Genomic DNA, 15822 nt, shown 5'->3' with positions numbered 1-15822 from the left:
TGTTTCAGCCTTTGAGGCCTAGCTGATTTCATCCAGTTTGCCTCATTTTTAAGTTCCAAGGGATTTCAAGTGCTTCAAGTGACAAATCATTTAATATCCTTGTAGCCTTTTAATTTATCTTTATTATTTATTGTCTTACATTGATATTATTGTATGCTTCTCTTGTATTTTACCATTGATATGGTCAGTTGGCTAATCAGTAAACTTGTTGTATGCTTCCCTGAGATATGTGGACAAAGGGCAGGCTATAAATATTGTAGTAAAGAAGCAGGCGGAGATGACTTTTCTCTAGGTGCCCACCGCTCCGGAGGTTGCCTTTCTTCCTCGCAAATTTGTTAGGTTTTGTGGTGTGGGTTACAAAAAAAGGCACCTGAGGATTAGGAGATGCTGGAAAAAGGCTTTGACCAAGGCAAGGGCAGCGTTGCAGCTGCTCATGTGAAAGTGGCGTTTGGCTTGGGATGTTCCTGACTGGTCTCTTCTTAAATTACGTTTCTTATAAATAACGGAGCACTGAATCTGTCCCTCTGTATTTGTACATCTATATTTGCAGGGTTGGCTCTGGCCATTACACTGCCTATGCGACCCACGAAGGGCGCTGGTTCCATTTCAACGACAGCACTGTGACATTGACGGACGAGGAGACGGTGGTGAAAGCCAAGGCCTATATCCTCTTCTACGTCGAGCGGCAGGCCAAGTCCGGCCTGGACAAACTTTAATAATACCTCTCCCCCCAACTTTTGCATATCAAGTCCTCTGGATAAAACATTTCCAATCCTCCACAGATACTTGATCCAAGACTCTTGATTTCATTGTGCACTTTTCAGATTTTTTTTTTCTCCTCCTCCTTGTGGGTTTTAGTTTTACTTTGTCAGTAGTAGCATTTGATTTGTTGAAATGTGGACACAAAGCTAACTTGGTTGTTAGTGACACCAGAAGAAAAGAACACCTCAGCAGATAAATTTGATTTGCTGCTTTAACTCGATTTTTTTTATACATAGTTTCAAGAGCTACTTTAGTTGTTTGACTTTTGTATATCTATATGTTCCTGTTTGCTTTTCAAAGGCACATTTACATCAGAGAAACTTGAATCCTTCCAATTAGCACGGTGGCATACTCAATTATGAAATGAGAGCCTTGGGTGGCTTTTCTGCCTGTTATGCAAGGCTACTTTCTTGTAAGATCAAGGACTTGTACCTGCAGATTGTGTTGCGGACGCATTACGTGCAGACAGAGTTCGGGCGGCCTGTTTGTTTTTTAAGGGACAAAATGTGGCCTCGTTACATGGGCTGCATAATTGCTGCTACTTTTGTTTCTGGAGGCTGCTTCCTTTCCCTGTTTTGTGTACATCAGTAGCTGACTATGTTGTTGGTAACAAGCTAATTATATTAAAAATTTGATTTTCCTTTCAGTGATGAAAAATGACAATTTTGCAGCAGTTAAGCTACCTTTCAAAAAAGAAAAATCTGATAAAGTTTAAGGTTGCCTAGCTTCTTTTCCTCTAGAACTTTTTAGATTTCTTCCCTTAATGCCATCATGTTCCCTTTGGTCTTGTGATGCGTTGGAGGTAGAGTAGAAGACTGTTTTTTGTTTTAAAACCCAGACCCCTACCAAGTTTTATCATGCAAGCCATAGCCCTCTGAACGGTTGTCGATGTGGGAAGAGGCAGCCAGGAGCAGTGTGGTGTAGGTCTGGAGGAAGAATGTGTAGTCTATGGTGGTCATAGTCATCCCTATCCTGAGACTCTTTTGCTGTCCCAGGTGCCACAACATGGCACCAGCATCTTCATTCTGCTCAGTGCATTTCTTGGCTTTGTGTTTCATGCTTTCCTGATGCATCATGGATGATGCTGAGGGTAAGGTTCAAACTGCGGCAAGCACAGTTGAATAGAGGTGATGGTTGCCTTTGGCTGCAATGAAGAGCGAGTCAAATAGAGGCTTGTGAGGCTTGTAACTTAAACACTTCAGGGGGAGTAAGAAAGTGGCCTCTGCCCCACATCTTTGTGAGTTACATTAACACACTCCCTCGTTTGTTCTCTTTCCGCTTTCTTCTTCCCTTTCTTCCCTTCTTTGCTTTCTTTCTTCTTTTCTCTCTCTCTCAGGGGACTTAGGTCACTTTCCCAACCCCTTTAGAGCCGAAACCCTGAATTAGCATCAGTTGAACTTCGGAGGCAGAGGGACTTAGAAGGCTGAGGTTCAGGGAGTGATGTAAATGTGCCTTTCTTCGTAACGTAGAAACCACGGCAAAGGGAAAACAGTGGCTGTTAAACCAGCAGTGCTGTTCCTGGTTCTCATTTCTCCCCTCCACAAACCCTTTATTTCTTCCCTGATCCCTTTCTTTGTAACAGTATTCCTCCCTTGTGACATGCTGTGTTACTCTTTTTGGAATGTGGCAGGCAAAATGCAAAGCACTTACTTGCTGCTCCTGTCCTCAGGAAGTTCAGGCGGAAGGGGTTGGCCTGGGACAAAGAAGCCTTTTTCTTCGTGTGGTTCCCATCCGCCCCTGCGTAACACTTGCCGCGTGGACAGTCGAAGCAGCGAGTTGTGGCAACACACGTTATTTCTCTTCCTGGTGGAGATTTGCTTATCCACTGGATTCTACTCAGTGAGTTGTGTCAAAGCGAAGCAGTCGGAAGCGCGTTCTGCACCTGAGATAGTATTGGACATTTCCCCCCTTGTTTGTCCTGTATTGCGACGGGAGGACGACACTACCGCCCCACACTCGCACACCTGGGTTTCTGCCAAGGGAGATGTTTGGCCTGGCACTGCCCTGCCCCAGGTGGCGATGGAGCCTGAAAAAAACACTGGCTGTGGGGATAGTGGATGGCCAGTACCCATGGCCTAGTCACAGGCTGCCCCCCATATCTGTTGTTGTTTGAGAAGACCAATGCTGTGTCCTTCTGTGTCCCTCCTGTAAGATGAAGCTGCCCTAGATGCTGTTGGCAACAGCGCCACATTAATGGACCAGAGTTCTGCCATTCCTCAGCAAAAGAGGACCAGGTGGTTGTAAGAAGAGGGTCTGGCCAAGGTAAGGCTCCATCTGGTTATGGGGCACTGGTGGTGGCAGGCTGGACGCGGCAGTGAGGCAGTCTTCTCTCTCCAGGCGGCTCTTTCTCTGTCCCACTGTGGTCATCTTCTGCGTTTCTCAACACAAGTCTACTGTTTCCAGTTTGTGTTATAGAGGGTCCTTGGGCTGTATAGTACCATAGTTGTGATTGTTTGTTTGCCATTAAAATCTTGTTGCATAAGCCTTGGTGAAGACTGTAAAATGGTTGTCTTTGGAATGTTTAGAGGGTGATTCTGGGCCACAATTTAAGCTCGCTTCCTCTCTCTCACAAAAACAAAACAAAACAACACCACTCTCTTCTGGAAGATGTAGCATTTAAGTATTTTTTTCTCACTGGGTGACTTGGGTTATGGAGATCTATCCCCTCCATGGGACCGGTCTGGTCTGCTGCTGGTGTGTTTTTAAACAAGTAACTTGGTGGACGTTGACTTGCCAGGCTGCTTGGGAGCAAGCATGGGTTGTGCCACCTCCCAGCAAGAAGGCAGGGGAACGGTTGCCAAAAGCGTGGGATGCCAAGGTGCATTTCCTGCACCTTATTGGCCCCTGCTGGTAGCTAGGTTGAGTTTGGCTACTCAATGGGTGATGCTGCAGCACAGGTCACCTTTGTGTTAGGTGTCTAACACAGTTCCTCACACAACCCTGAGTGAAAAATAAAACTGGCATTGACTGCTGGGAAAGAAAGCAGCTGCAAGTGGGCCCAGAAGCGCAGGCCGTCCAACTCATTGCAATTTTTGTGTGTTATGGGAGAGCAAAATATCTTTGGCTGCAGCTGTTGGGGAAGAAAGGCGTTCTCTTTTTCTGGCAGTTCCTTTCTTCCCTTCTCCCTGCTCACCATTGTGGCCAGCCTGGACCACCGCATTGCAAGGGTTTGCCAGGCTGCCTGTATCAGGTCTTCTGGGGCTTGAGCAGTTGTTCCAAGCGGGTAGATCCCTCCAGGCCTTGTGTGTGTAGTTTTGTGTCACAAACAATTCTCAAAAGGCAGGGGCTGCCGCCCTTGGAAAAATGTAGACTCCTTCACTTCCTTGTTTCTTTTGCTTGCCATGATGAGCGGAGTCCTGCCAGTCCTTTCCTTTCAGAGAGGTGGGCTGGAAACCTCTCTAAACAAGCACAGTCCACCTCCTAAACAAGCACAAATCGGCTCAGAGGCATGTAAATCCTTTTAAGGCAAGATCTGAGTAAACTAAGCCATTTTGCTCTTCCCGTAGCCATTCCGTGGGGAGAAGAAAATTCAGGCTGCTGTCGGCCTTCCCCTGATCATTGCCCTTTTTGGAAACTTCATTCCCAGCTGTCAAAGGCCAAAAATAACCTCCATTCCACACCATATTTGTGCGAGGAGGGACCGGGAAGTGGCCGGAGCATGCTGCTTCCTTGCAGACCCTCAGGGGCCATGCATCTAATGCAGCTGAATTGGGAGTGCCTCCTGCACATTTTCTCCTTCCTGGACAAAAACAGCCGGAGGAGCCTGGCCCAGACGTGTCCCCAGATGTGGAGGGTCTTTCAAGAGCCCTCGCTGTGGCCGGTGCTGCACTTCCGTTCCCCCACGGAGCTGACCAAGAGCAACTATGTCCTGGGACCAGCCTTGCACTGCCTTTCCATCTGCTGGCATTCCAGCCAAGTCAAAGTCTGCAACGTCGAGGATTGGATGAAGACCACCTTGCAGAGGGACATCTGCAGCGTACATGAACATACTGTCAACCATTTCTTACTCCAGGTTTGTGAGAGGTAAGTCTTCAGGCCTGTGAAGTTTTTCACCAAGATGGGCTGTGTTATAGATGTGTTACAGACTTAATGCTTGTATGGCCTAGTGGATCCATTGTACGTTTAGCAGAGAGTAAAAATGTTTTTGTTTCTGTGTGAAAGCAGGGTTTGTTTTTTAATATACACATCTGAAATTCCCCAGCACCAGAGTCCCAGCTCTTCTTTCCTCGTGTTTTTAAAGGTGAAAGAATGAAACCACATGCTAATTTTCTAAAAGGCCACTTCTGTCCTCAAATGCCAAGGCGACCAGGCGTTAAGGTTGCCCTGCCATTCCAAGCATTCCTTTGCTGTTCCTTTTTAGCCACCCTCCCTCTCCCTCCCTCCTTTAAACAGCGTGAAGATTAACCGGCACTTTGGCCTAAACAAAGATTTGAGACAAAAAGCCCAGGCATAGAAAAATCCGCAGCCCTAAATAGGCTGAGGCTGTTGCCGTCTGCTGGCACTCGCTCACAACTGCTGAGAAATATTTTACAAACTGCCAGAGACTGATGCTGCAATACGTCCTCTGTGTTCAATGCATAGAATATTCTAACCTGAGCTCTTTCTTGAAGAGGTTTAAAAAGAGATTTAAAATAGGGAGATCAAGATTATACATGCAACTACATGCTGGTGTAATGACAAGTCCTGTCTTGTGTAGAGAGGTCAACATGGCCGCATCAGAGGTATGATATTGAGATAGCATAGCCATCATGATTAGTAGCCATACAGCTAGTTGCAAAACCAAGGCAACTTCACTACAGTGAGTCCTTGGTATTTGCTGGGGTTTGGTTCCAAGACCTCCCTGCAGATAGTAAAATGTGTGAATGAGCAAGTTCCATTATATACGGTAGGTTAAGAAAATTGTGCCCCTTATATAGCATGATAAAATTCAAAGATGTTGCCATGTTAGTCTGTAAAATCAATATGTAGAGATCTGAAAGAAAGAAGTTGGCATCATGAGCTTTCAGACTTCAATCTACTTCCCCAGATATATTTCCTCAAACGCATCTGAGGAAATAGATTGAAGTCTAGGAAAGCTCATGCTGCCAACTTATTTCTTTGTTAGTCTCAAAGGTGCAACAAGATCTCTTTACATACTGATAAAACGGAAAAATTAACCATGGCGTTAGCTAAACCAAGACAATAGTCTAGTATGCTTGTGCTGTGAGGGTCTTACTGCAGAATAACAGTCCTGAATTGCCCGTAACTACCCTCTGCGTAAAGCCTTAACACACTTGTAGCAACAAGTGATTTGGAGCAACCATCCCATCAGACTAGGAGTGGGATGGCTTTAACCATTTGGAAGATGGGAGACCAGTCTTATTGCTCTTAAATCCTATATCCCCAGCTGACCACTGTGTTTCATTATAACTCCTGTTTGTGTTTTCAAGGTGTCCAAACCTACTATCTTTGACACTTTCTGGGTGCGGCCATGTTACTGACTCCTACGTCACTTTGCTTCTGAAGAGCTGCTCCAGCCTCCGGACTCTGCGGCTGGAAAACTGCGTCCAGATCACTGACCAGACTTTGGACGCTGTAACCCTTTATGCTGATGCCTTGCAAACGCTGCACGTGGACTTTTGCAGGAACATAACGCAGGCAGGTTTGCAGCGGGTGCAGAAAAGGCGCCCGTCAATAACTTTAAAAGCAGAAAGAAGCGCAGACATGATCCCAGACAAAAAGCCAGGTAACGGGGTATCGGAGAGGGCATTCAGGAAACTGCTGTGGCACTGAGGGAAAGAGCAACCTCTGCGTTGAGCGAGATTCATTCATGTATTTCTGCGCGGCTTTGGGACTTCAAGCACATCCATACAGAAATGGATATAGAATTATCTGTACAGCTGCTGGGGAAAATCCTGCACAAAACCCATTGCAAAACCAATGGCAAAAACTCTTTCTTAAGGCTGACTTAGTCAGCATGGTTACTGGAATTCTACATTCTATGTTCTCACAAATGTTGGGTGCCCCATTACTGGAAAAATGGAGAACTAGAAAGGTCCTTCACTTCCCAAACAAGCTGTGATTGCTTTATGAATACAAAATGTTTTTCACGTGTTGAGTGGCCTTTTTCCAAAATTAAAATCAAAATTTTCTTCTTTGTAGAAGCTGCTGGGCTTTTGAGTGTTTATTGAAATCGATTGCAACAGTTGATCATCTCCAAAACTCAAGAACTACCAAAGGAAACTGGGTACCTTAAAACTTATATTGGACAGGCAATTTCTCCAAATTGTATTTAGTTCTACTAAAATGTACTGTATATACGTGACTATAAGTCAACCTCACGTATAAGTTGAGGACAGGTTTTATGGCCAAAATTATGGATTTTGATATGACCCATGGATAAGGCAAGGGTAAAACTTATCAGTGTGTCACAAAGAATATAAAAGATGAAACAAAGATGAAAATGATGCTAAAGAACTTTAAATTTTTTGACAGACATAACTGTTTGTGCTCACCCTAAAGACTGGATGGATGGATGAAATAGTAGAGGGTTTTTTGATGGAGTTAAATAAAGTACAGTACTTACGTTGACTCATGGATAAATTGACCCAATGTTTTGTCTAAAATTTCTAGACATACATGAGACATACAGTACTTTTTAGCCGAAATGATCTAACAACCTCTAAAACCTGTCCACCTTCCTTTTATCACAGCAAATATTTTGGATGTTGTAGTTCCTATAGAACCTTAATTTTCTGCAGAACAACAATCTAAAAAGCTGCCATATATATTTAGCATAATCTTCAATGTTATAATTTTGCCAAACAAAATCATACATATTTTAATTTAATCTCTTCGCTGCTGATACACACATATATACATATATATACATATACTTCTATCTTACTGCTAGACTAATAATAATTCTGTTTTTGCCATTAATTTCAGTTTCTCCTACTTGACTGGAACCACAGTGGAAGACAGAAGTCAGCAAATAGAAACTTAAATTAATGGCCAAAACAGAATTATTATTAGTTAGCAGTAAGATAGAAGACATTCCTCCTACACTAGGTGTGTGTATGTATATTTTTTATATATAAGGTTTATTTCTCAAATATTCCATGGCATGACTTATGGTTTATTTCTCTCCTTTTCCCCTGTTAATATGGTCAACAGGATGTGAAAAGGCTACAATTCTAGACAAACTCAATTTCAAATGCTCAGTAAACCACTAGGAAACATTAAGTAGCAAAACCATTCATCAATTCTTGAATTTGCTTTTATTTTCTCTGCATAAGGAACCCTGCACAGGCATTTCAAATTAAAACAAAAATAAATATATGAATATTCATGTAAAACTGTCCTTTCTAATGAACAATTATACACAATGTACAACTCTTCATGTTCACTGGGAAGGCTTATAAATGCACCGTTCCCAACAACAAAAAATATAATGCACCAGAAAGGCTGCATGCAAACTTATCAAAAAAGTGAACAAAGGGGCAGGGAGGGCAGAGAGGAAGAAAACTTACCGGTCTCACCTTTTTGCATTTTTTGTTTACAGTCACAGAAAGAGAGGGAAAGAAAACCACATCTAAGTCTCGTTACATTTAGAGTAACTAAAAAAGGTGGCCACTGTTTTATGTTTCCTAAAACATCTACCATTACCATAAAATGGTGTCAACACTAAAACCTGACATGGGCACGAGATGCAAGAAAGGAAGAGGGTTATTTTGTTGTTGTTGTTGTTGCTATCTGCAGTGTCAATAGTCAGTGTCGGAGCCCTCGGCGTTGTCCACATTGCGGGACAGCATGTAATTGTCCATATCTATCGACCGGCAATTGTTGATTGCATAGCGCAAACGCTCGGCCATGATGAGCTGACTGGAATAGGGAGGGAGCCTCAGCTGAAAGAAACACGTCTGTGAGGTAGGCAAGCTGTCATAAGGCTGAGGAGGAAGGAAGGGAGAAAGACAAAATGTTACTGACGGCTCTTAAAGCAGAGGGTCTTGTTAGTAGGCCTGCTGCCTATCTTCCCCTGGGAAGAGACCCATAGCAGGCATCCCCAAGGCCTTTCCGTCTCCTTTCCAAAACTGTTCTCCTTCTGCCTTCTGTATGGCACTTTCCACATAATTGTAAGGCGACACCAATAGCCTTTTAATGCCACTACTTTGGTTACCTTTCCTTTTTTTTCTTTAGTCTATTACTGAATATTCCAAACAAGCAATCCATCATATACACAAACATAAAATCAAACAAATCCAAAAGCCTTTCAAACCTAATCGCATACATCACACCATTTTCAAACCTTCTGTAACTTCTATCCTTTGTCTTTCTTTCCTCTCTTCCTCCTCCTATCCCTTCTTACCCTTCCTTATTATTCTTCCTACCCCTCCTATTCTCTAAATTCTCTTCCTTGGCCTATCCTTCCTGTCTATCCCTTTAGTTTGTATGCCATGGGCAGGTTTACTTTATCTATTTTACTGTTTGTATGTATAGCGCTGTGTAAGTCTAGAGTGCTATATACAGCACAATAATAATAATCTGTCCTCTCAGATGGCCCCTTCATCAACTTTCTTCACTTACTCCAACCTTCTACCACTTACCAGTATCTCTGTAAAAAACCTAAACCTTCTTAATTTGTTACCTTCAACATTGCTTATTCCAAATATCAAAAATATAAACAACTTGTCAGAACTAGACAAATTATGATTTGCATAAAGAAAAAAATGCATGAACTCTTAGAAGCAGTTATAATACGAAAGGATGATGTAAATTAGAAGATGCTCAACTTTTCTATCCTATCTTGTTATTTTTAACTCCATACCGCTCTTCTTTCTCACCACTATATATCTATATCTATATCCATCTATCTATCTATCTATAGTATTTTCTGGTGTATAAGACTACTTTTTAAACCAGGAAAATCTTCTCAAAAGTCGGGGGTCGTCTTATATGCCGGGTGTCATCTTTGCTAAGTACCTGCATGTCATAAGCATTTGAATTAAAATTACCATATTGAAATCAAATCTGATTTTTAAAATTTTTATTTGGTGTGCATTGGAAGAGTCTTATACGGTGAGTATATATATCCCAAACTATATTTTAACTGGAAAAGTTGGGGGTCGTCTTATACGCCCAGCTGTCTTATACGCCGGAAAATACGGTGTGTGTGTGTGTGTGTGTGTGTATATACACACACACACACACACACACACTTTTTTTGCCTTTTCTTTTTCCTCTTTCCCCCTTTTTTCCTCTATAATTCTCTTTTCTTTTTCTCTTCATTGATCCTTATGTATATGTATATATGTAAAATCTTTTTTAAATTAATAAAAATATTACTTTTTTAAAAACAAAACTAAACCTTCTCCCTGACTCTTCCTGTACGTAATCTTCCATATCTGTTTCCAATTTCTTTCGGACATACTTTACTTCCTTCCTCTCTTATATCTGGTTACCTTTTCCAAGATTGTATGTAGAGAGATTTGTAGCACCTTTGAGACTCGCTGTAACGGTGCTACATGAGCTCTGAACATACTGATTCTACAGACCAACATGGCTATCTATATCTTTGAATTTTTCCAAGCCTTTTGCTTTCATCAGAGCAATAGTCCTTCCTGCAGCCCTTGCACAGGTCCTAATCTCCCACCCCAGAATCAAAAAGGAGAAGCATTACTCTGGGCTGGATGGGGCTTTGGCTATCAAAATAGAGCTGCCAATGAGCAGTCCCTTAACGTCGCTTGTTCTGGTGCTACCAGTCTGATTTGGGTAGTAGGTACCCACATTTAAGGCCTTTTCCTCCTGTGAAAAAGTACAGAAAATTACTTCCCAGCTCTTATTTGAAGTTTGTTTTGCACTCCAAAAGTGAGTCTCTTAGCCAGAGGGAGGGCTTCTCACCTGTTTCAACACCTAGGAACAGGCGGTTCAAAATCAGTATTAATCTAAGCATTCTAAAGGAGTATGGAGTATCTCGCCAGTAAAGCAACTTTCAACTATCAGCGAAGTGTCCTTTCTATTACTAGCTTCTATGATTGTATTATTGAGATCAGGCAACAGTGAGGAAGAGTTGTCCCTTACCCTATCGACCTTCATTATTTGGAAACGCTGAGAGATATCTGCTGTGTTGGCCGGCAGGCGAGATCTTCCCGACACAAACCTCATGAAAAGGACCCGTTCCTCGTTAGAGAACTCTTCGAGGGTGTGCCAGAACCACTGCACCAGCTGGTGCTGCTCATCAACCTCCCGGTACCGGACCACTTTCTTTAGCACTTCCACAGAGATTTCTGGCATTCCACAAACCATCTGCTCCAACTGCTTGGCAGTCAGAAGGGACAGCAAGGGGACTGGGACTATCCAGGACATCCCTTCTCTCACCGCAGCCACCTGCAACGCAAAGAGATGGAGCTCTGTAATGCCACTTAGCGTGTTGCCTTTGCAATAACTCAAAGCGAAGTGCTTTCTGCTAGGGACCAGGCCAGGATGGGTGGCTATTACCTCTCGGGTCACAAGGAAATGTGAAATAAAACCTCTGCAAGGGAATGAAACAGAAGCGTGATCCGGGGTGGGCTGTGACTAAGAAGTCTTGTTTTTATCTTATGGAAATTGACTCAAAAAACTTTACTTTTAAATGAAAGCACAGAAGGTACTACACAGACTTCTTGTTTGGAAATGGCACTTGATTATTGCAAATGATCCAATACTGTGGGTCTTTAGAAAAAACTTTTCTCCCAATTGTCCCAACGTATTTCCCAAACTGGTGAATACACAGCAGTCATAGATAGGAACAAATGCGTAACTCTTACTCAAGAACTCCTAACTACCTTTGTGAATTCTGGCAGATGTTTCTTGACATTTTCATCTGAAATGGGCAACACTGCCAAACCTAATTTTACAACTATGTGCGCTTATCCTTTAACTATAACCCACACTGGACTTGATACACTGAGGACTCTTACCTGACGGTCCATTTCGTGGAGTCTGTACTCGATGGCCCTTTCCACATATTCCTTTCTGTTTGAAAAAGTGAGTGGAATGCTGTTCCCACCAGGGATTATGGGAACCATTTTTCCATCAGCACTCTGGCCAACAAAAGAATCTAGAGGAATCATCTAGTAGGGAGGGAAAAAGACAATACCAGGAATGTGGCCTCCAGAAATGGAAGCCCAGGATGCTAGCTACCCCAAAACAGCAAGCCAAAAGACACAAGTACCAAGAGTCCCAGAGCCAGTAAAACAGTCTGGCTCGCAAGCTTTTACCTCGTGGAAATTCTCTTCTGTGATCCCGCTGTCTTCAATGTGAAGAATGCTGTTAAGGGTTTGCACATAGAGAAGATCCACCTCTTCCAAGTCTTCCAGAGTGAGTGGGATGCAGCAGAGCTGTTTCCAGACCAAGGGGGCCAAGTGAAGGTCCAGGGGCTTTTTCGTGCGAATGGCCACCCCCATCAGGATGCCCAGGAACTTGAACTGCATTAGGTGCTCCTCTAAGCAGGCCGAAGGATTGAAGAGGAACCTTGGGAAAGAGGCAAGGCACAAGGATGATGTTGGCAGGGTGGCTTCACGAGAATTGCTAAAGGGGAAATACATCCCCAGCCCACCAAAGCTCAGCGTAACAGGACAAAAAATGCCACAGCGTGGTCTGTCCCACTGGAATCATTAACCCTATCTGGTGAAATCTTCCATCTAGAGAATAAAAATCCACAAACAACCCCAAAGACCGATTCTAGTTCTTTCTGTTGTAATGTAGAGCCAGTCTGGTGTTGGTGTAGTGGTTTGAGTGTTGGATTAGGACTCTGGAGGCCAGGGTTCAAACTCCTGTTTGGCCAAGGAAATCCCCTGGGTGTCCTTGGGTAATCACACTCTTTCAGCCTCAAAGGAAGAGATGGCAAGCCTCTGCAGAAATCTTGTCAAAAAACCCCCAAACATGGTAAGGTTTAGAGTCGCCATAAGTCGGAAACAATTTTAAGACATACTTGCAAGAATTTATTCATTCTGTTGTTGTGACATACTGAGCTGAACACATGAATACAATGAATTTCAAGAAGAAAATGCCTTGAGACTCACTCACCTGTCTCTGTTGTAGCCCACTTCAGCCGTTGCGTTTGGGGAGGGGATCAGGAGGTCAACCACCCCAGTTTCAAGCTCCTTTTAAATCAAGAAGAAAATGCTTTCGTGTATTGTCATGTATGCCAAAGCAATTGCCACCACACTTATTCTTTTTGAAATCAGATTTCTTAAAGTGTAACAAAATCAAGTCCCTGGTTTCAAATGTGAGTCAGAAAGACCTCCTTTCTTGTAGCTACCATGTAAAGCAACCTTGTATTTCCACAACAAAGGGATATCAAATGTAACAGCAGTTAACTAAGGTCAGAAGGAAATAGTTTGGCATGAGAGCCTTTGTTGCCTGGGATGGAAAAACCCAAATCCTCTCAGGCCCAGCATCACAATCTGCCAGGGATTGTGGATTTGTGCAAGTGTTTCAACTAACACACACTCCAATCTAAGAGAATGCTTGTGGGAGAGCACAATAAAGTTATGTGGAAGAAACTGGAAACTTAAAAACAATACCTGGCACATTTCTGTGATTGTGTCATCAAAGACTCCTCCAGCATCGTCAGCACCTTCTCCAACCAACTTCACTTTCCAGGCACGAGAGGGCAGGCGGAGGTCTGAGGCATTTAGCTTCACGACTTGTCTTGCAATTTGAACAAATATAGGCTTGCATTTCCGTCCCCTATGGAAAGAGAAAAGAAAGTGTCAGCCACCAACCTTGCAAACAAGGTTGTTGCAATAAGAGATGTTCCTACCCTGAGAACATCAAAGAGGGCCACCTTCACCCATTCCCCCCTGGTTGTCCTCAGAACTGAAGAACGCAGCTGACCTGGTTGATATCCTTTTGACGGTGATCTGTGGGCCGTAGTTCTTCCCCTGCACCATGGTTTTTCCTATGGAGCGGACCATTGGGAGAGTGTAGACCCTTGGCGCCAGCAACGGCCTCAGCTGTCCCTGAACAATCCCCCAGGTTCCAGCATTGTAGTGGGACGTGCTGTTCTGTAAAGACAGGAGACCCACAAAGCTCAGTTTCACAAGCTCTCCACATCCAATGCCAGCCTGCCCTCTTTGGGATGGGAGTCTCTCCATTCACCTCCTGTTTCAAGAGCCTAAAAGCTGCTTCTGAAACAGTAGGATCTTCTTGGGGATTGGCACAGCAAGGGCATCCCCCCTTCAGCTTGCAACCACAATAATGACAACTAAAATGGTGACGGAGGTTGAGGTGAGGAGATGTGTCCCTTCATACACTTCAGCCTCTCCTATCCAGCTATTGGCTCTCCATTGCAAAAGTCAATGTAGCCAATTCCCAACGCCAGTATGAGAGATTCAAACTCCCTGAAACCAGGTGGACCACTCTTTTTCAGCAAAAACCTAGGGATCAGCCTGCCTTGTACTTTAGGATCCCCCAACCCCCTGCAGTGATGGGAAATCCCCTAAAATGGAGGAAATGGAGTCCTGTTTTTTAAAAAATTTGTATTAATTTGAAAAAGGCAAGACAATACACCAAAAAATACTAACAACAGTCAACCTCATCAATTAATCATAACACTTCTATCCCACACAGAAAGAAACATTCTACTAATAACTAATTACATACAATCATACTAACTACCCCATTTCTTATATACTTAATAACAATAATAACAATAAACTCTTTCCTCTCGCCATCTTATCCATAAAATCCAAATATTTCTTTTTCTAGTTCTACTACACATACATCAAATGTAAATAAATCCCAATACATCCAATCCTAAGAGCATCCTTACCCCATTACCCCTTCTCCTCTCTATTCTCCCTCTCGTCCTTCATACTTCCATTCATTTAACTCACTCATTCTTACCATTTCCTTCCATATCCCTTCACTACCTTTCCTTACTCTTCCTACTCTCTGTATTCCATTCCCCTTTCTTTGCACTTCAGCCTTGCACTTCCCTCCCTTCTATTCCTTTCCTGGGGCCCTGGTTTGACAACCTCGTTACCCATCCATTTTTTACATTAATGTCATGAAGCTTCAAGGCTTGATTTTGTTGCAATTTATGGAGCTGACAACCCATTAATAAGTCTCTTGCATGAAACTCATAGAAAATGAGGAGGCTTGCAAAATGCCCATATAACTGGCACAGTTCCTAAATCTTTAATCCAGAGCTGCCTCCTGGGTTGAGCCCTAGGCTCAAAGAGAATGATCCTGCACAAGAATATATTGAAACATCATGGCTTTGGGTTTTCTTTTTTGCAGAGAAAGGCAGAGTTTTCAAAAGCATCAAAAGGCTTTTGAATGGAGGAGATTATGTCCAGCAAGAAATTACCTGGTTGTTGGGGCTGAGGTTCAGCAGCCTCCAGGAAGAATACATGAGGTCAGAGAAATGATAGAGCAGCCTCAGCCGTGCTCTGACTGTGTGGATGCTGACTTCCTTCAGGGCTCCATACTGAGGAGGGATGGTGTCCGGCAAGCCCAGCTGCAAAGGCACTGACACGCCTGGCAAGGGAAGAAGACAAGGGTCTCATGGGTCAGAGGATGGACCCTGAAAAGGCCTTGGCTTTCGCCACACACAGCTATTTCTGAGGCTGAACCAAGACCAACAACAAATGCCACATTTCCTCTAAGGCAGTGATGGTGAACCTTTTACAGACCAAGTGCCCAAACTGCAACCCAGACCCCATTTATTTATTGCAAAGTGCCACGTTCCTCTGGCCTTCTAATAAGAAACTCTGGCACACTCTGTGCTACGGCCACAGCATGTGCGCCCACAGAGAGGGCCACCACTGCTCTAAGGAATACATACATCATTCGGAAATTCACCTCAATTCTTTTTTAAAAAATATTTTTATTCATATTTTCATCAAACAAGAAAACAAAAACATAAGACATAATACCTACTCCCCACGTCAGGCAGTTGTGTCCAGATATTAGATAAATGATTCCTTTTTCTAGTTAAACACCGATCCTCATTTGGTACTTTACACTTTCATCTCCAACCTAAATAACTGTCAAAAGTAAGTTTTCTTTCTATATCATTTTTACTTTGATTGT

The 15822-nt window shown here is 43.2% G+C and overlaps 3 protein-coding genes across 8 annotated transcripts in view; 2 read left to right on the top strand and 1 right to left on the bottom strand.

Annotated features, from left to right (window-relative positions):
• The window catches only part of USP3 (ubiquitin specific peptidase 3), a 36698-nt gene extending 33448 nt beyond the window's left edge, over positions 1 to 3250 (top strand). For both annotated transcript variants that reach the window (XM_089538149.1, XM_089538150.1), the window contains one exon: positions 551 to 3250. In XM_089538149.1, the coding sequence (XP_089394275.1) occupies positions 551 to 716 (166 nt within the window). In that variant the 3' untranslated portion in view covers positions 717 to 3250. The remainder of the gene's footprint in view (positions 1 to 550) is intronic.
• A 57-nt stretch (positions 3251 to 3307) lies between these two features.
• Positions 3308 to 6905, top strand: LOC149307109 (F-box and leucine-rich protein 22-like). The gene is made up of 2 exons (XM_089538152.1): positions 3308 to 4785; positions 6192 to 6905. Exons 1-2 carry the CDS (start codon positions 4421 to 4423, stop codon positions 6532 to 6534), a joined length of 708 nt encoding a protein of 235 aa, XP_089394278.1. The 5' UTR covers positions 3308 to 4420; the 3' UTR covers positions 6535 to 6905.
• Positions 6906 to 8002: 1097 nt separating this feature from the next.
• The window catches only part of LOC149307108 (putative E3 ubiquitin-protein ligase HERC1), a 90036-nt gene continuing 82216 nt past the window's right edge, over positions 8003 to 15822 (bottom strand). For all 5 annotated transcript variants that reach the window (XM_089538144.1, XM_089538148.1, XM_089538145.1 and 2 more), the window contains exons 71-78: positions 15098 to 15267; positions 13621 to 13790; positions 13308 to 13473; positions 12808 to 12884; positions 12000 to 12252; positions 11700 to 11852; positions 10822 to 11127; positions 8003 to 8690 (exon numbers count right to left, since the gene is read on the bottom strand). In XM_089538144.1, coding sequence (XP_089394270.1) covers positions 8505 to 8690; positions 10822 to 11127; positions 11700 to 11852; positions 12000 to 12252; positions 12808 to 12884; positions 13308 to 13473; positions 13621 to 13790; positions 15098 to 15267 — 1481 coding nt within the window. In that variant the 3' untranslated portion in view covers positions 8003 to 8504. The remainder of the gene's footprint in view (positions 8691 to 10821; positions 11128 to 11699; positions 11853 to 11999; positions 12253 to 12807; positions 12885 to 13307; positions 13474 to 13620; positions 13791 to 15097; positions 15268 to 15822) is intronic.

Source organism: Sceloporus occidentalis, unplaced genomic scaffold, assembly GCF_023333645.1.
Source record: "Sceloporus occidentalis isolate IW3139 unplaced genomic scaffold, rSceOcc1.0.p SCAF_9, whole genome shotgun sequence".
NCBI classification, from domain to species: Eukaryota; Metazoa; Chordata; class Lepidosauria; order Squamata; family Phrynosomatidae; genus Sceloporus; species Sceloporus occidentalis.
Note: the sequence above shows the minus strand (reverse complement) of the source record. Positions and strands in the feature narration are given on the sequence as shown.

Coding starts and splice junctions, on each gene's coding strand:
- LOC149307109 (XM_089538152.1), top strand. CDS start 4,421: ATGCTGCTTCCTTGCAGACCCTCAGGGGCCATGCATCTAATGCAGCTG. Junction 4,786..6,191: donor TTACTCCAGGTTTGTGAGAG/GTAAGTCTTCAG, acceptor TGTGTTTTCAAG/GTGTCCAAACCTACTATCTT.